This window comes from Aotus nancymaae, unplaced genomic scaffold (genome assembly GCF_030222135.1).
Source record: "Aotus nancymaae isolate 86718 unplaced genomic scaffold, 86718_ANA_hifiasm-v0.15.2.pri h1tg000040l, whole genome shotgun sequence".
Lineage (NCBI taxonomy): Eukaryota > Metazoa > Chordata > Mammalia > Primates > Aotidae > Aotus > Aotus nancymaae.
Genome location: NW_026988454.1, coordinates 116573632 through 116593659, shown reverse-complemented (window position 1 = coordinate 116593659; position 20028 = coordinate 116573632). Strand labels below are relative to the sequence as shown.

At 42.0% G+C, this 20028-nt stretch overlaps 1 protein-coding gene across 4 annotated transcripts in view; it reads left to right on the top strand.

The window, feature by feature from the left end:
• Nucleotides 1-16714, top strand: part of RUNX2 (RUNX family transcription factor 2) — a 221506-nt gene extending 204792 nt beyond the window's left edge. For 3 of the 4 annotated variants that reach the window (XM_012448780.3, XM_012448779.3, XM_064361001.1), the window contains 2 exons: nucleotides 10863-10928; nucleotides 12472-16714. In XM_012448780.3, coding sequence (XP_012304203.1) covers nucleotides 10863-10928; nucleotides 12472-12950 — 545 coding nt within the window. In that variant the 3' untranslated portion in view covers nucleotides 12951-16714. The remainder of the gene's footprint in view (nucleotides 1-10862; nucleotides 10929-12471) is intronic. The other variant, XM_012448782.3, reaches the window with a different exon arrangement.
• Nucleotides 16715-20028: the final 3314 nt, after the last annotated feature.

Genomic DNA, 20028 nt, shown 5'->3' with positions numbered 1-20028 from the left:
TGGAATAACTGGGACTACAGGTGTGCGTCACCATGCTTGGCTAATTTTTGTATTTTTAGTAGACATGGGGTTTCACCATGTTGGCCATGCTGGTCTTGAACTCCTGGCCTCAAGTGATCTGCCTACCTCCACCTAAGTGCTGGGATTACAGGCATGAGCCACCGTGCCCGGCTTTCCTGTTGAGACTTCTATTTGGATGAAAAGTAGTAGATGCTAATGAGGCAACTCTATTGGGGGAAAAAAGAACACAAATTGGAAACTCAACATGTTCATTTCAGCTCTGCACTAATGAGCTGTGTCCTCGAGATGGTGCCTTCTTTCTCTGGTGAAGCTTCCTTATCAATTGGTAACTATCCTGCCTACCTCTCAGGTTCTTTGTGAAGGTAAAACCAAATGTTTGTAAAAACAGTGAAAACTCAAAAAGCAAAATCTGAGATGTTACCTTATCATTTCATTATGTTTTTTGAGAATTAGGTTGATGTGGGACCTGATAGTTTGCTGGGACTGAAAAAATCAGAAACAGTTTTTGTTCATAGGATAAAGGGGGCAAGCCAGGCGACAGGGGAGAGAGATGGAGAGACACCCCGCAGAACTAACTGGTGGCCAGGGCAGAGCTGTGGCTCTGCAACTAACTGAACACTTTCAGGTAAACACAGGTAGAGCAGGTAGGAAAGGCAGTTGGTTGAAGACGTACAGGCAGAAGGCAGAGGACACACACAAATTGCAGTGAGAGCAAGGGCTTAGGTCAAATCTGCTATTGCCATCATTTTCTCCTTAGACACACATTTAAATACTTTTTGTATGTAACTCTGAGAGGGGCAATGGTGTGTTTAAAGATAAATAGGACAGCATTCCCATTTTTAAGCACTTTAAACGCTAGTTGAATGCAGCCATGAAAAGAACGAGATCATGTCCTTTGCGGGAAGAGGGATGGAGCTGGAGGCCGTTATCCTTAGCAAACTAACGCAGGAACAGAAAACCAAATACTGCTGCATGTTCTCACTTATATGTGGGAGCTGAATGATGAGAACACACAGACACATAGAGGGGAACGGCACACACTGGGGCCTATTGGGTGGTGATGGCTGGTAGGAGTGAGAGGATCAGGAAAAATAGCTCATGGGTACTAGGCCTAATACCTGGTCGATGAAATAATCTGTACAACAAACCCCCCCCACGTTACAAGTTTACCTGTATAACAAACCTGCACATGTACCCTTGAACTTAAAATAAAAGTTAAAATTTTTAAAAAGGCTAGTCGAGGTGATCACGTGATTGTTGCTCCCCCCAGCACTCTTACAAGAAAGATACAAATGAAGACCTAATTGCCTGCAGAGAGAAAGGGCAGGTTACTGTGGGCTAAAGCAAGAATATGTGAAGAAGCTTCACAGCAGAGGGGGACTGTGAGGTCAATTTTAAAGGCTGCTTAGAATTTCAAGGAGCTGAGATAGGGTTGGCAGCTAGGGGGCCTTCTAAGGGCTGTGAGGTTAATGTAAACCCAGGCAGGAAGGTGGGAAAAAGCAGGGTAGCACAGAAGATGGAAAAGGGTCTGGTTTGACTGGATTGTAGAGTTCACGAGAAGTAAAATGAGAGACAAGATGGGAAAGGCAAGTTGGGACAAGACTGTTGTTCTTGCAAATGTTTGTGTGCACTTAACACAGAGATCTAGAAACACACACACACGAGTGAAAAAGCCTGATATGAAGTCACAGAACAGATAGGCAGACATGAACAAGGAAATCCCAAGGAACCAGAAAGTCAAACAAGATTCAGGAAGCCAGATAAACCACCCGAGCAGAAGATGCAACACACAAAGTGAACCTTGAATATAAAGCCAGCTTCTGTCACAACCCGGAAGCCCCTTATGTATTTCCTCCAGGGGCAGGAACCCCTCCCAGGGCATGGTCAGCCCAGGCCTCCATGGGGGCACAGGTAAGTGGCTGCATCTGACTGTAGAAGGAGAGAGGACAAAAATAAGCAGAGGGCCTCAGGATACAGTTTGAGACTAAAGACTGTGGCTTTGATCCTAGATTAACATGGATTGCTGTATCTTTTGGAGCTGAATTATAAAGACTGGGCAGCACTTGGTGATCCGGTTCAAGTCCCTGGTCTAGGGGCATCGGGTAATTTGAGCCACGTGCTTTAAGGTCCAGGATGGCCTCAGGGCTGTTTGACCACACCTGGGCACCAAGCCTTTTGAGATCTATTTTGGGAAATTGTATTTGAAAAAATAATGCCCCCAGCTTTTCAAATTTTGTATGATTCGGCCTTGAAAGCAGCAGCTGCCTGGAGTGGACTCTTCCTGTCCCCAGCCGTCTCTCCTGGACCAGTGCTGGTCTCGGTTACGGGTATAGTTTTAGATTAAGTTGGTTTTACATTTAGAGGAGCAGCTTGAGTCTTACTTTAAGAAGCAGAGTAGGACTACAACTCTTCAAACTCTATCTGAAAACAGTAGACTTGGTGGCGATTATTCATTTCATGGTCTTCTACCTCAACCAGCGTCTGTCTTCTCAGTTTCGGTTTTTTTACAGAAGAGTTTGGCTGGACCTGGAGCTGGGTGTGTGGGGTTAATCAGGAATTTCAGGATTTTGCTTCTCAATTTATGTATTTTCTACCTTGGAGACCCAATCTTTTCAGGTTTCTTCTTCTATGGCTCTACTAGTTCAAATAGTACGGGTAATGAGGAATGACCCTTTAAGGATGGAGATGTTTCCTATTTGTTGTGAACTGTTACCAATTCCTGCTTACAGGAGTCTCATGCAATGAGGTTACCTAAGGAATATCAAATATGATTTGCTTCTTATCATTCAGAACGCCAGTGGTAATGACAATATCAGAATTCTGGGGCTGCCTCCCATTCCACCTCCTGCTTGCTCATCTCCATCCCCAGGGCTATCAGTGATAATTGGTCAGAAGGCTTTTCATCATCGCCCTCCAGGTAGCCGTGGCCAGGCTGCTGGAATTCACATGGAAATGACCCCGAATGCCTGCACCTTAGGGGAGACAGTGGCAGCAGAGCCCTCACGAGTCTGGGGCCAGGTCTTAAGCCACCATGTACTGATCTGTAACTTCGATGAAATCACTTAACTTTTTTTGAGCTTAAGTTTGCCATTCATAAAGTACAGTCAGTGACATTGCCACCTCACAGAGGATTTCATGACAAAACGGCAGTGGGAGTGCTGCTTCTGAGCCGTGGCATCTCAGTGGTTTGGTTAGCCACTCTTTCCTCTTAGTCAATTTTTGCTAACACCATGGGATGCTGTGGCTATTCCATCATTTAAAGGATTCATATGGTTAGGGAAAACCAGCTAACTCATCTATTAAGCAATAGGCAGTTCTGGTTCCCAGCCCATCATCAAGCAGCTTCAAGTCAGAACATTCCTGCACCAGGGCTTTAGGCTTGCTACCAAGCCTGAAAGAAACACTGCGCAGATTTTTCCGGCAGAGCGCCTCAAAGAGCAGAGAAAACTCAAGGGCTCCTTCACTGCCCCTGCTATCCCTGATCTGGCAAAACCCAAAACAACCCCAAGTCCCCTAAGGAAAGTATTTTCAAATCTCTTGTTTTATCTGAGAACGTATGTGAATTTTATTTTAGAATATGTCTTTTTGTTTTAATATAATGTTTTAACTTACTAATATCAGTTAAATGTCCCTCTTTAAAAACCCTTCTCCATTTGTCCACTTCTTGTATTTCATGCCTTCCTATCAACTAGGCTTTGGTGTCTAATATATAACATCTCAATCAGTTCATAAATTTCTGCTTTTAATATAGCCCAAGTTACCACTAGCGCAGGCTACAGGAAAATACCAGCCTGTCCCATCTGAATTCAGGCTGTTTTTTGAAAGATTTACTTAGGAACAATTTATCATTTAGTTTGCAATTTTTAAAATAATCTTAATTGACCACATATGTTATCAAACAAGAGCTGGTCTTGCAGCCTCTGCCTCGCTTGACGTCTCCCCGCCGCCTCCTCCCACCCCCTCATTTGCACATGCGCACAACCTTCTGCCAGGATGTCAGAAAATTAATTATGCCACTCTAGGCAGATACCATCGCAGGAAAGCCTCTCTCCGATTTAAGATAAGATTGCCAATATTGAAGCTGTTATTTTTAGGAGGGAAAGGCTATCGCTTTTAAACCTCTCTCCCTCGTTTTCCTAGTTCCTCCTCTCCTAATTGTGGCTCCATGTTTTGGTAGCCATAAGTCATTAGTGGTTTTTAATTTTTCTGAAACTGAAATAAGGTCTGAAAGGGTGGATTTGTCCCTTTTTTCCTCCTTTTTTCCTTTTTTTTTGCTGGCTAATCGGAGGAACGCAACCACATCTGAAGCCACTTGGCTCATTATGAATTTCATGGAAACTGATTCTCTGAAAGTGTTTCCATATGTGTTCCCAATATATCCCATCCTCTCTAAATGGGAGCACAGACGTGTGCATGGGCTGGAAATGGCTTCAGGATGTGACAGGGCAGTCATATGACCGCCACGGCACCGTGGGTGGCCCCTTCTGAAAGACACGGTGTCCTGGGTGCTGGCCTCCTTCCTGCAGCGGATCTGGTTTCAAAGACTTAAGACTATCCACCCTTCCTAGGATTTAAAAAGTTCTTAATCAAGGCCTAGCAGGAAGATCTCTCTCATTTTTCCTCCCTTTTCTCTCCCCCTCCATCTTTGGCTCCATCCTTCCCTTACTCTCCCTCCCTGTATGCATACACACTCACTCACACATCTACTGCCTACCCCCTTTCCCCTTACAAAAGGAAATATATTCTTCCAACAATATCCTTGAAATTTGGGTGGGTTTAAGGAATGGCTGAATTTTCTGAAAATTGCCAAGTTTTTTTTTCTCTCTCTCTCTCTCTTTTTCCTTCAGCATAACATACTTTCTTAGCCTTAGGATCGTCTGGTTCTTTCAGAATTTGTGAGCATGCAGTGGAAAAGTACAATTCATTACAACACAGAAAACAAATATTTAGACTGGATAGTGGAGGCCTTTTCCCTCTCTTTTGCAAAACGATGGAGTTTGCTGGTCATTTCATTATCTAAAATTGATTTTACAATCTCATTTTGCTGGTTTCTTCTCCATCAGCGTGATCCACTGCATGTCTTCCATATGTGGTATATTTTCCTAATTATCTAGTGAAATTAAAACTTAGTAATGAATATTGGATCAATTTTAGTGTGAGGAGAGAAATAAAGGGAAATGTAGAAAACTTGTCCCTTAGAACCTCGGTGTGGAGAATGCAAAGTGATATTTTGCATATAGTCTACATTTGACTTTTGGATACTGTTCATAGAGCATTTCTACACCTGTCGTGTTTGCCTGCTTGAGACTTTGGTAGTAATTCATCTGCTTAGCAACATTTTTTTAAGCATCTGTTTTCTCAGCACCATACTATATATTAGGTAGCATCTGAAAGAAGAATATGTGGTTTTTACTCTTAATTTGCTTTCTCTTCAGTTAGAAAATGAAAATTCTTATCTAAAATCAATGATAATACTTTAGAATGTGTGCAGCATTAAGATGTATCTACATAAATGTCCCAGGTTTGTCTGGCAAAGAAAAAATTATGGCAAGAATTTGTATGCCCCGAAAGTCCTTGTGTAGTGGTGAACTTTGAAGACAGTGCTTGCTTACCTTGGTCTGGCAGAGAGAAGAGAGAAAGCCATGGGTGCTGGGGAGAGCATGAGCAAAGCTTCCGTAAATGTCCTGAGCATATGTCACTTCACTAGGAAGAGGGATGTTGAGGAGCAATGGGATATGACTTTGAAATAGGGCAGAGGACTCTGCATCTGCCCATAACCGCCTTCCTTTCCACTCCTTCATTACAGAATTGTTCAGATACGCCTTTTGAAAGGTGGCTGGCCCATGCTTGAGTGAGGGGTAATACACTCTTGTTTTAAGGCCCTGCTGCCTGTGTGACTTGAAAAGGCAGTAAATGAAGAATTTCCCTTTTCATGTGTGTTTTCGTAGAATGCAGTTCTCAGGAAGCTCAAGGCAGACCCTCTACATTTTCCTCCACACCCTGCATGCTCTGTCAGGGTGCAGAGGTAAACAATGCTGGAGCTGGGACGGGGAACCATGTCCGAGTCTCGTGTTGCCACTCAGATCTACCACGCCTGCAGGCTTCCATGTCCATAAAACTTATCTATAGAACTCATCTATGATTCTTGATGACTCTGACTTCTGCTTCTGTATACTAGTCTAAAAATTCAAACAGTATGCTAGTTTCACTCTCTGTTCCTTTAAACTACTCACTCAAGATGAAGATTATGATCTTAGTGGCAGTGATTAACCCAGGATCATGAGGAAGGACGAGTGTGCTTACCTAACAGCATGCCATGTGTTTCTGGCCTGGCCCTCTTTCTCCTTCATCTAGTCTCCCTGGGGCTCCCTAGTGTGGATCTACACCCGGATACTGGCTGGGAGGCAGGACAGGTGCTGGGAGTGAAGCAGGAGTAACAGGGGTAGCAGACCAGAGGCATCTTTTTACTAGTGTCAACTGCTGCTTGTGGGGCTCCTGTCTGCAATGTGAGGTCGAGTGATGCGATAATGCTTAGGAATAGCTTTGAATACTCTTTAAAGAGAGTTTTACAAGGTTTTATAGGTATGGAGTGTATTTGAATTACATATTAGGTTTGATGTCAGGATGGCTCAATGCTTTTCATATCCTTTTCTTTAGTGTCAAAACTGTAGAGTTATTGTACAGAGTTCCCGATCCTTAGACTCATTTACGTATTCATTTATCCATCCAACCATGCACAGTTTTTTTTTCATTTTAACCTCTTACAATGTACTAGGTTCTGAGAGGGATAGGAGAGGAAAACGTATTCTTTATCATCCAAAGCTGACCTTATAGTTGGAGAAAACAGACTAAGAAACAGTTAATAATTCATAAGGGAATGAGTAAGGGTCCGAAAGAGTGATACAGAAAATAAATGCTATTGGAACAGAAGTAAAATAGGAAATTATGTAATAGAGCAGTTAGGAAGAGGACACCCAAAATGTTTAAAAGGGGGAGAAGATTCTTGGTTACCAGGGGAGAGCAGCTCCATGTAGGTCTTGTGTATTAAATGTTCCAATAGAAAGAACGCTGAGAGGGGGTTAATAAAACGTTCTTGGGATTTATTTGAGATTTGTTGAAGCAATAACTCCTACTATTTAAAAGACCCCAATGAAGCTTTGAAGTTAACGCCTCATTGCTGAGAAGTACAATGGCTTTTATTCTGTACCTTTATGCACTCACACAAAGTGGGCAGAGGACTCTGAATATGCCAACAGCTGTTCAGTCTGGATTCAAGGCCCCTCGTCTTTTCTTCTGCCCCAACCTGCCTCCTCTGCTGGGATGTTTAAATGTACTGCATAGAGGGTGAGATAACACGGGGCATGGCGTTGCCCAGCTGACAGCCCCAACGGCAAGTACCCGGTCTGTTATTTTGCTCAAATTCCAATTTCCTTTGGTTCGAGAGATCTCCTTACCCATTTTCCATCAATCAACCATTATTTATTGAGGGCCTGGTCAATGGGAAAATGTATGTTAAAGTGAAGGCCTTGGTAAAGGCCTACAAATGTCAAACACAGGTGTGACTGTTACGAAGTTCTGAAGGGGAGACAAAGAAATATCAGACACATCTCTGCCCTCAACAGCTCGCTCTCAGTGGGAGCCGAACATGATTCAGGACAGGCAGCATTGGAAAGCAGGGTGTGAAAGATGCCACATGGAGGATTGCAGGTCCTAAGAATTAAAGACCAGACATTCTCTTTTATTCCCCTTTATCTTGGTTTCACACACTTTCCACTCGAAGACCCAAGAAACCGAACTGGGTAAAGAGAGGCTATTTCGTTTTCCCTCATAGACATTGGGAGCGGGGACAAGATGTTTTTACTTTTAACATTGATTTTATTTTTATTTGCACACTGCGGACATTTTATGAATATATTCTTCCCTGTATATATTAGGTTGTGAAAAATTGCTGCTGCTGCTGCCGTTACTATTTTAATGAGCAAGGTTTTTGCAGCTCCCTTTATGACAGCTACATTTGTTTGCAAGCTGTTTGCCTTTGACTGGGGGTGTAGACAGCAGTTTTGGAATGAAATGCATCTGTAGGAAGCCAGCAGCTCCTAAGGGGATCATACCCTTGACCTTGGTCTCATTCACATGTTGCCCTGAGCAACTAAACTAATTGCCCATTATTTAGCAGATTAGATCAACAAGGCCTAAAAGAGCTGTTAATAATATCCCAAAGATAGGAACGCTCATTGGGGCAACACTTAGGCAGTAGAAGAGTCAATTTAAGTATTTTGAGACATATTAAGTATTTTTCATTTAGGCAAATCAGCTTCTAAGATAGCAGGTGTGAGTGTGAAGTGTGTGTGTGAGTGTGTGTGTGTGAGTGTGAGAGAGTGTGTGTGTGTGTAGATAGGCCTGTGATCATGTTAACCAAATTCCTTAAGGGTAACTAAGATCGCATATTCTTTGTTAGAAGTCAAAGAGGTCTGTCTAGCTGTGGCTGTGCCTCTTAAGCTGTGTGTTTTTGTGATATTGAGTAAATGGCTTCATTTCTCTAGATATCAGCTTTCCTATTTGTCAAACAGGGGTTAGATTTGCATTACCTAAGCAGTAAATTAGGAGGTTAGACTTTTCTGTCAGAGTTCCTCAGCCAGCATAAAGGAGTATTTGGGTAGCTTAGGGGATCTAGGAGCATAGCCTAAAGCTTTATGAGTGCAAAATTTTGTTGAAGTCATTTTTCATTTGTCTAAAAATTCACATAAACGTTGCATTCTCCTCCACTTTATATTCATGTTTATTGTATAGTGTATTATTTTCCCCAAGTTGAGTAATACCAGCCCATCAGGAAAATGCATGATGATTATCTTGGGCTTCTGGTAACTCCTGGCAGTCTCCCCGAAAACCCCAGATTTAGGCACATACCATTTTGAAACTCTTAGCACCAAGTGATCTAGTGTTGACTATAGCACTCTCAACTTCTCCACTGTTCAGGAAAGCCTAATAGCTGAATGTACTTTGTGTATGGAAGAGATAACATAGATAACAGCAAAAAGAATGGATTCGTGCCAAGTTGTTCCTTGCTATTTTAAAAAGGTCCCCAAACCACCTTTGCCTTCATTTATCCAGTAGGTTGTAGTCAGGAGTTTTAAACTGGCTTGGGAGCTCTGATGGTACCAGGTGTATCACTGGGGCAGTGGCTGAGTGTTGGCTTTATATTTATAAAATCAGATTGGGGTAGCACTACTTTTAGAACTCTAGGCCTTCATAATGTGGACTCTTAGTAAGTCAAATTTACATTTTGCTTACTTAAGTTGATGTCATATCCAGTTCTATTGTAAGTTTGTGGCTATAAGGTGGTTAGTGACACAAAGTGTGACTAGTTTAGGATATAATGACAAAATAACCCAAGAAAGGGGTTCTAAAAGAAAACCTGAGTTCATGTACAAAACAGAGATTAGAAGCATAGATACAACCTTATTCAATGAAAGAAAAGTTAATGATGTTATTTGCTTCTGTAACAATTATTATTTAAAAATTGAAGATTAAGAAGGAGTTTATAGTCTTTAAGTGTAGGATTCCGCCTATCATTCTATCGTGATAATTTTATAAGGTAGAGCAAATTGTTAGTATTTCTTTCTATAGAACATATTGCAATATGTTTCAGGAACATTTCTTGGTACCATAAAATGACTAAAGAAATTCCAGAAAATTCTATTGTTTGTAAGTTGAAAAATCGTCCTATAATCCCTTTCAAGTCAACATTAGCCCTCTTTGTCAAGAAAGAGTCAATTCTCAAGACATTAAGACTCAAATGCCTAGAAGTGATTGGTTAAAATACTGTAAACCTAGCGGAAATTTGTTGCATTGTTTTCTATAAATCATAACCAGAGCTCATTAATTGAAAAACAAATGTCAGTTTGTGTTAGCTAGCATCTATAAACCAAAAAGGTACAGTGATCCTGGCATGTGATGGGCAATAAAAACATCAGCAAAACGTATCAGGTAAAATGGAGAGGAAGGTGGGGGGAGGGGTAAATTCAAAACCATGTTGGAATTTACTGCCAGGGCCCCACATAAAGGGTTTTAACGGGGCTTCTGCATCAAAATAAGTGAAACCATACGGAATTTTAATTATTACTACAGTGTATTTTAAGTACAAATACACCTGAGAAGCAGTTTTTACATTAACGTGTCTATCTGTGTGAACTCCATGCTTCTGCTCGGGACACACATTGGCGTTTTAAACGCCACTTCTTTCGATCCACGCTGCTCACATTATTCTAGTTTTTCTAATATGATCTAAATATTGAACTTAATGCATACAGAAGTGACCTGCCCATCACTATTAGCTCTGCCAGCTTGGGGTCACCCAGGTGCCCTGCAATGCAGAGGCTGCCTGAGGAACATCTGTGGCCTCCATTTGGCCTCTGTATTGTATGAGGCAAGGCACGAGCGTTGGGTGGGGAGATGTTATGGCGCATCTGCTCCCATTTCTGATTCTGGCATAATCACTGCTTCCACATTTTTAAACTTAAGCTTGTCAGAATTTCATTTTGGGGAGGAATAGGTAGAAGCTAGCTGAGGATGGAAGAATTTATAAAAAGCAGAGAGTGACTGCCTGGGATATGTCAGTTCTGGTTCTTCATCTTGAAAGTGCTTCTGGCATTAGAAGCTGCTCACTAGCTTTTACGATCTGCTTATGGGCCTGCGGACTCTGGGAAAATACTAATGACAAATGGGAACCTCTCTATCTACCCCTCCCCTAAGGCTGTTGCTTCTCTTTCTCTCTTGGAATTCATGGTCATAGAACATTAGAGCTGGAAGGGAACTTAGAGCTCATCCCCCTCATTTTACAGATGATGACACTGCCACTTCTGACTTCTGCCTCTGGCCTTCCACTCTCAGTAAGAAGAGCCAGGCAGGTGAGACTTTTAACAATTGCTGGGCTGGGCAGGGCTGGGCTGGGCTGGGCTGTCTGGTTGTTACTGTCCGATTTGTGAGTTTCGTTAACTATGTGTTGCTTTCAAAGAGTCACGTTTTATTACAAATGCACATCATGGCACTTAAACCTTGCATTTTATGAAGATTCTAAGCAGTGTGCATTTTAACAAAAATTAACAACCTTCAATCAGCACCTTTAAAGAAAAGTGTTTGGATTATTCCTTTAATAAATGTTGTAATATCCGAGAACAAGGTCTGAATAAAAATGAGATGAAGAAGTACCCATTCACTAAAGTCCTCAAGAATTGTTTAGTGCTTTCCTTTATAGCTAAAAACTGTAGGAAAAACAAATATTGAGATTAGAATAATCCAGATATTTTAGAAGGGTTCAATATCTTAACAAGGGCACTGGTGTTAGAAAAGGGCTTGTCACAATTCTGTCAATTCCAGAAAAATAATAATAGGCCCAATCTTTAAAGATCACAACTATAAGATTTTAGCATTTCAGAAAAGTAATTTCCACATTAAATGGTTTATAATGGTGGTTTCATAAGTTAGGCACCAGAAATGTCTATTAAGGAGGCATACTGTTAGCTTTAGACGTAAAAGGACTTCACGTTTTAGGGGAAAACCATCTTCGCCTCTAGGTTACTGCTTCAAGTTGACCTGAAGCTGTTTCTGTAAGATGTGGTGCTGGGGCCTGTGAGACAGGTGGGGAGTGCCCGCCTCTTAATCTCCCCTAGGCAGCCAGCCTTTCTCAAAACTACTGTCAGCACCTGGCCTAAATCAGGTCACAAGTCTCCCATCAAGACTTGAAATGCAATGATTCCTAAGGTACCAAGCCCCCTTGTGCCTCCTAACTCCCACTTTCAAAACCGACTTGTCTAGTAGCTTATGACACTCCCTGTCCATCTCCAGAGAAGTTAGGAGTTTCTGGTTTGATTTCACTGTTAACAAGATGAGACTTATGACAAGATTTTAAATTCTTTTAAGGCTTTAAAGGAAATGATAGGAACATGATAGGATATCTTTTTGATGCTCCTTCATTGACTAAGGAGTCTGCCAAGAGTAAACAGCAAGACATTATTTTGGAATTTCTTTATATTGAGTTGAGGAAAATAAACTTGTCTGACTTAGTAAAGATTTCACTTCAAATATCTAACGTGCAACGAGAAACAAAAAGAGAAAAAAAAAAATCCATAAGGATTTGGTCTTAAAGTCTGGTGAGTGAACCTATGTGATCAGAGTGTTGGGTTGGTTTACACATTGACCTGGCACACATGTGGGTTTTTAAAGCCCTCTGGGATGCTCTGGGGGTGAAGAACTTAAGGATCAATGCTGTTAAGACTGCAAAGTGGGGGAAAAAAAGACTGTAAAGTGACTGGTGCATTTGAAGGTCTGTTTGTGGCTTGCTGTTCCTATTTGGGAAAGCTAAAGTTTTCATTTTTTTTCTTGTAACAATTCTATCATTATTTTAATTGATATTTACAGATTTTTTCCCCCGTCTTCTGTTATAATTTTTAGGTGCTTCAGAACTGGGCCCTTTTTCAGACCCCAGGCAGTTCCCAAGCATTTCATCCCTCACTGAGAGCCGCTTCTCCAACCCACGAATGCACTATCCAGCCACCTTTACTTACACCCCGCCAGTCACCTCAGGCATGTCCCTCGGTATGTCCGCCACCACTCACTACCACACCTACCTGCCACCACCCTATCCCGGCTCTTCCCAAAGCCAGAGTGGACCCTTCCAGACCAGCAGCACTCCATATCTCTACTATGGCACTTCGTCAGGATCCTATCAGTTTCCCATGGTGCCGGGGGGAGACCGGTCTCCTTCCAGAATGCTTCCGCCATGCACCACCACCTCGAATGGCAGCACGCTATTAAATCCAAATTTGCCTAACCAGAATGATGGTGTTGACGCTGATGGAAGCCACAGCAGTTCCCCAACTGTTTTGAATTCTAGTGGCAGAATGGATGAATCTGTTTGGCGACCATATTGAAATTCCTCAGCCGTGGCCCAGTGGTATCTGGGGAGTCACATCCCACATGTATCAATATATACATATATATAGAGAGAGTGCATATATATGTATATCGATTAGCTATCTACAAAGTGCCTATTTTTTAGAAGATTTTTCATTCACTCAGTTAGTCATGATCTTGCAGCCATAAGAGGGTAGATATTGAGAAGCAGAAGGCTCAAGAGAGACAGTCGCAATCAGGTTTCAGATTGTTTACTATTTAAGATATAAGGAACCAACAAGGGAAAAGGTATTTTTGTTTTTGTTGTTTGGCCTGTTATCATCAATAACCTGTTCATATGCCAATTCAGAGAGGTGGACTCCAGGTTCAGGAGGGAGAAGAGCAAAGCCGCTTCCTCTCTGTGCTTTGAAACCTCACACCCTCATGGTGGCAGCTGTGTATGGACCAGTGCCCTCCACAGACAGCTTACAAAACCAGTTGAGGTGCACTAAAGGGACACGAGGTAGAATGGACGCTTCCATCACAGTACCATCATTCAGAATAACTCTTCCAGTTTCTGCTTTCAGACATGCTGCAGGTCCTCATCTGAACTGTTTGGTTCAGGTTTTTTTTTCCTGCTCTAAGAAAGTGATTTCAAAAATAACTGATCAGGATAGATTATTTTATTTTACATTTTAACATTCCTCCTCCCCTTTTCCCATTGAACCAAAAAGAATTCCAATCCCTAAAACCTGCCTTCTCCTTTTATGCAAAACTGAAAATGGCAATACGTTATTACAGCCATAATGGTATAGATAGTGTTCGCGTTTGGCTATGTGTTATTTGTTTTCTTTTTTTTTTAAATTATGAATATGTGTAAAATCTGAGGTAACTTGCTAACGTGAATGGTCATATAACTTTAAAGATATATTTATAATTATTTAATGACATTTGGACCCTTGAAACATTTCTTAGTGTATTGATATGTTGACTTAGGTCTCTAAAAGTGCTCTTTATTAAATAACAAATTTCTTCAGTGGTCTAGAGCCATATCTGAAATATTGCTAAGCAATTTTAGTTCATCCAGGCACAATGTGATTAAAAAAATACTTCCATCCCCAAATATTTTAGATATAGCTTGTTTTGGTGATGTATGAAGGAAATGTTATGTTTAGTTCTTTCAGATCTTTGAATGCCTCTAACACAGCTTTGCCTTTTAAAACAATAATTAGGGATTTAGAAACAACCTTTAGCCCTTTATCAGCATGAAATGCTGGAGCAATGTGGTTTTTTAATTTCTTTGGGGTAATTATGACTCTTGTCATGTTAAAAAGACAAGCACAAGTAAATCATTGAACTACAGAAAAATATTCTGTGGTTTCATAGTTAAGCAAAACTCTAAATCGCCAGGCTTCATAGTGAAGACATAGTCAGCTTAAAGCCACACATGTGGATAGAAGATCAATTATGAGACATCTAATACAGGAGAGCAAAGTTGCACCACGGATTCTTAACCAACCAGCCTTACCAGACAACACATCAGGGGAACCCCAATCTGCCTTACCCAAGGCCCCACTGGCAGCTTTCCACAGAATTTGCATTTAGAGGAGCAGAATGACATCACTGTCCTTTGGGAGTAGGTCCTCTGAAGAGGTAGCCAGGTTCCAGCAGGTAGCTGAGCTGAGAAGATGACGTACGGCCTGTGGGGACCTACAGACAGCCTTTGACATTTGTATTTCCTACAATGGAGGGCCAAGGAGGCCAAGGATGTGTGGAGTTTGGTGTCTACTACTGCGTACGAATTTGAGCTAGAGCCCTTCTGTGGCATGCACTTTGACCACTCCTGGCAGTCACATGGCAGATTTCCAAGTTCAAATCCTTAATCCAAACTAGGATCATCTAATGACACCACCAGGCCAATCCCTGCCCTCCTCCCCGAAAAGTCAGGGTCCCTTCATTGGAATCCTCCACCCTCCCAAGCAGAACTTAGCAGAGATTTGCCTTCAACCCCTAATGGCCCCCTTATTCTCTGGTCCTTCTCAAACCCACTTTGTAGGCCACCCAGCATTGCAGGACAGCGTGTGGGGCAGCTGGACCTGTTCTTCCTGCCGGGGAGTCTCCCTTGGAATTCATCCTGACTCCTTCTAATAAAAATTGATGGGAAAACAAAACACTTTGCCTTCTAAAGGCCATATACCAAGTATATTTAGATAAATAAGCCACTTTTCTATTACTTAAGTAAGATGGAAGTAGTCATTGATACTATTTATTGTTTGTGTGTGGTAGCTTGAAGCACACCACTGTCCATTTATTTGTAAGTGTAAAATATGTGTTTGTTTCAGCAGCACTTAAAAAAGCCAGTGTCTGGTTACACATTTCAATTTTAATTAATTGACATAAAAATGTTACTGCCAGTGCCAGCTGCATCCTATTTAATTAAAAAAGTACTATATTTGTACGTTATTTTTTAATGCTAAAAGGGCTTTTTTAAGTTTACAGTACACCTACCGAGTGACTTTAGGGATGCTTTTGTGTCGAAATGTTACTATAGTGGCTGCAGGCAGCAACCCAGAAACACTTTAGAAGCTTTTTTTCCTTGGGAAAATTCAAGCACTTCTTCCCTCCACCCTCACTCCATCCACCCCAATGGGGGTAATTCACATTTCTTAGAACAAATTCTGCCCTTTTTTGGTGTAGGGATTAAAATTTTGTTTTTCTTTTTTTCCGCTGAACCCTTAATTTGCACTGGGTCATGTGTTTGATTTGTGATTTCAAGACCAAAGCAAAGTCTTACTACTACTGTGGAACCATGTACTAGTCAACACTCTAGTTCCTGGGAATTAAAATAGCGTGGTTCTTGATGAAGCACAAACATTGCTGGAATTTACAGTGTGATCAGCGCAACCACATGTTTATCCATTTCAGTTGTCTCACAAATTTCAACCCATGTCAGAGTTCCAGAAAAGGCACCACAGCTTTGATTTTAGCTTAGTGGAATAACATTCAGCCTGGAACTGAGAAACGCAACAGAGCAACTATCGTTTGCTCTTTAGACAGTCTTACCGCCTCTCCCCTGTCAGGGCCCTTTAAAAATGAGCAGAGAAATCCACACCACTAGGGAGCATCCGTGATAAATTCAGAAGGGAGGAGTTGTGTGTGCAGCTTTAAGGATTCCCTCCATTCTGAGGAAAGGGCCTGGCCTGGAATCCAGGTTAATACATGGAAATATGAAGCATTAGCAAAAGTAATCATTATACCCATGGTATTTGAAAGAACAATAATAAAAGACAATTCTTCCAAATCTTGAATTTGTTGTTTTTAGAAAACTAATGCATTAAAAAAAATTTTCTATGTGAGAAATTTTCAGATGTTTGTTTACTTCATGTTTACAAATAACTGTTTGCTTTTTAATGCAGTACTTTGAACTATATCAGCCAAAACCATAACTTACAATAATTTCTTAGGTATTCTGAATAAAATTCCATTTCTTCTGGATATGCTTTACAATTCTTAGGTTTCTGTGGAACAAAAATATTTGTAGCATTTTGTGTAAATACAAGCTTTCATTTTTATTTTTTCCGATTGCTATTGCCCAAGAATTGCTTTCCATGCACATATTGTAAAAATTCCGCTTTGTGCCACAGGTCACGATTGTGGATGAGTTTACTCTTAACTTCAAAGGGACTATTTGTATTGTATGTTGCAACTGTAAATTGAATTATTTGGCATTTTCTCATGATTGTAATATTAATTTGAAGTTTGAATTTAATTTTCAATAAAATGGCTTTTTTGGTTTTGTTAATGTGTGTACCTTGGGTCTTTTCTTGTTCATGGTTTCTCCCTAGTCTGACGTTTACCCCTGCTTACACCTGGGCACTGTTTGGTCTTAGGACTTGCCAGGGCTAGTTAAGAGGAAAGATGCTATATTACTGGGAAGAAGGGAAAAAAAAGTCTTGGTAAATGCTGTCTTCTTGTTTAGTCCTGTTCCTAGGGAGGGGTGGGCAAAGAACCTAGCAGTGAACTCCCTGCCTTATTAGCTGATGTCTGAAGGAAGGACTGCACATCCATCCTTGAATAAGGCCATCTGTTCCAACTGTGGGACCTATCAGGGGTATGGGTGCAGCCCTGATGGCTTCATGATCTAATCTCTGGGAATGTGAACTGGGCCCAGCAAGTGAACCTCTGGCTGTCATCAGAAGATCTCAGGCAGCCCAGACATAGGCTAGTCTGTTTTCCTTCCCACATCTCTTTTGGGTTCTTAAAAATAAAGTCAACCAAAGCCCAAGGATAAGTAAAAATGGACCTTGGCCTGGAGGGCTGTCACCTCAAAAGAGTTCTAGTGAACATAACTATAGTTGGGAGATTTTAGTTTTCCCTTGGCCATCGTTTATTTTTGGTAAGTCCCCCCCTCCCCCTGTGATAAAGTTGAGGGCCTGGGGTAGAGAGGTTGCTTTCTCTGTGTCCTGTGCTTTCTGAATGCTTGGGGTCACCACAGTTCTGAAAGAGGGACCCAGGAAATCGTGGTGCAGAGAAGGTCAGCCAGTGGCCAAGCTGACCCACATCATAGGGAGAGTTAAGAGACCTTGAAGAGCTGCTCATTCTTAACACATTGGCACTATTTTCTAAGAAATCTTGGAAACAGTTAAATTCTAAGAATAGGAAACGTCCTGAAAGCACTTGGGTGAGCTTAAGCCAGGGAACTTGTCTGCAACTCTCAGGATGTAGATTTATTTATTTTTTAAAAATTAAACATCTGTGTGACTTTAAAGAGCATTCACAAGGGAGGTGGTCACAGTGGCTTGCTTTCTGTCTCCAGTTTTCTCCAGCAGGATTTTCTAGGGCAAGTCACTTTACTCCTCTGTGTCTCAGTTTCTTGGTTTATAAAAAGGCATTGGGCTAGATCTTGGCATAATTGACATTTCAGACTGGATAATTCTTTGTGTGTGTGTGTCAGGGATGCTGTCCTGTGTATTGTAGGATGTTCAGCAGCATTCCTACCCTCTACCCACTAAATGCTAGTAGTACCTCCCTAGTTACGACAATCAAAAATGTCCCAGATAGTGCCACATGTTCCCCAGGTGGCAAGATCTCCACTGATTGAGAACCACTGAGCTGGAGGCTTTATTGACAGAGCTAATGTGAGAATACATTGCTTATTAAATCAGAGCAGCCAGGCAGAGGCTGAGGGACTTTCCAGTGATGGGTACACATCAAGCTTTTCCATCCCTTCACCTGACGGCACTCCAAGATTTGGATGTATTGTGCCGGATGCTGCTGGCTTTTTTGTCTGCACTTCTTCACTCCTCTCTGCAACGTGGGCTGTGCAGTCCGTGAACAGCCCAGCTGTGGGACTTCGTTAGGCCTGGATTGGTTGGCCATATTTATCATGGCCTTTCTGTTTCCCACTGAAACGACAGGCGGAAGAAGAAAGCAATTTCTGCAGTGTTTTTGACCCCTGGTGTCCCCTATCCCCCAAATATTTAATCATCAGGCATTTCTGCAAGAGTGGGTGTTTCCTGTTAACTCAGTCCCAGCCAGGACTGGCCCAATAAACACCTCAGGTCTCTGTCACCGAGTTTATTTGGCTGGGAAATGGGTATTGCCATGTAAACAGGAAGGCCCCTGAAGTTATTATCTACAGATGCACTGGAAGAGCCACATGTTTATATTTACGGGACTTGCAAACAGTCCAAAAGGCAAGGGAGGATGTCAGGGAAGCCCTCATTCGCAGTCAGTGAGAGCAGACCCTACAGCTCTTTATTAGTTAATTTTTCCTTCCCTCTGGAAATGGTTGGTGAAGAATAATGGCCTAGCCAAGAGCCACTGCAGAAATGGAGGTACTGACTTGCCCAATTTAGCTTTGCTGATATTGTTATCAGGTTAACAATAAGCAATCCTATCAGTTGGCCTCTCTGTCCTATTTGAGAATTATTTTAGAGACCAGTCCTACGAAGCAGCAAGTTGGAGGTATCTAAAAAGGTAGGATGCTTATCATAACACTGTCATCATTTCTAAGTTCTTCTGGGGAAGCGGAGGACAAATCAACTGCCTGCTCCAGTTTTAGTGAGTGTGGGCCAGCTCACCTGTGAAATCCCAAGCAAACCCTCTTGCATTCACTCCTTAGTTTCTGTGGGGCTGGAAAGGAAGTCTTCATGCAAGAGTTCATAACACCTGAGCTGTCCAGGTATCAGTACTGGGAATCAGGCTTGCACCCTAGGCCTATGTTCCCCAGGTATACTCCAAATTGCTCCCCACCCGTCTCAGCTCTTCCTTCATTGCCTCTCTCTGCTGGCCTGGAAAAGATGCTTAAGAAAGGCCAGGTAGGATCCAGTATGCAGAGAGCTGATGCTGTTGATTTAAATTGTGGGCTCTGAGCAAAGGCAGGGGAGTCTTTCCTTTCTCACCATCATTCCTGTGCACCCTGATAAGCCCCTTTATATCTTCCTAGGGACTTCTCAGCAGTAGCTATTCAATCAGGAGGCCTTGGAAATGAAATTTTAAAAAGTTATGAATGAAAACTAAAGAAAAGAATCCACTGAAGATGCAAAGGGTAATACACCAGGGGGGGGTGTGTGTGTGTGTGCGCGCGCACGTGCACATGCGCACGTGTATGTATGGTGTATGTGTGTATGTGGTGTGTGTGTGTGGGGTTATGTGTGTGCATATGTGTGTGTTGTGCATATGTGTGTGTGGTGCGTGTGTGGTGTGTGTGTGGTGTGTATATGTGTGTGGTGTGTATGTATGTGTGGCATGTGCGTATACGTGCATGTTTTGTGTGTGTATACGTGCATGTGTGGTGTATGTGCATGGTGTGTGGTGTGTATATGTGTGTAATGTGTGTGTGGTGTATGTATATGTGTGTAATGTGTGTGGTGTGTGTATGTGTGTGTATATGTTCGTGTGGTGTATGTGTGTGTGTGGTGTATGTATGTGTGTGTATGTATATATGTGTGTGTGGTGTGTGTATGTGTGTGTATATGTTCGTGTGGTGTATGTGTGTGTGTGGTGTGTGAATATATGCATGTGGGAGGTGTGTGTGTGTATGTGTGTGTGCAAGCACAGGTATGTACATGCCTGAAGGGAGGGAGGAAGGAGGGTGAAGTTTGTTTGGAAAGG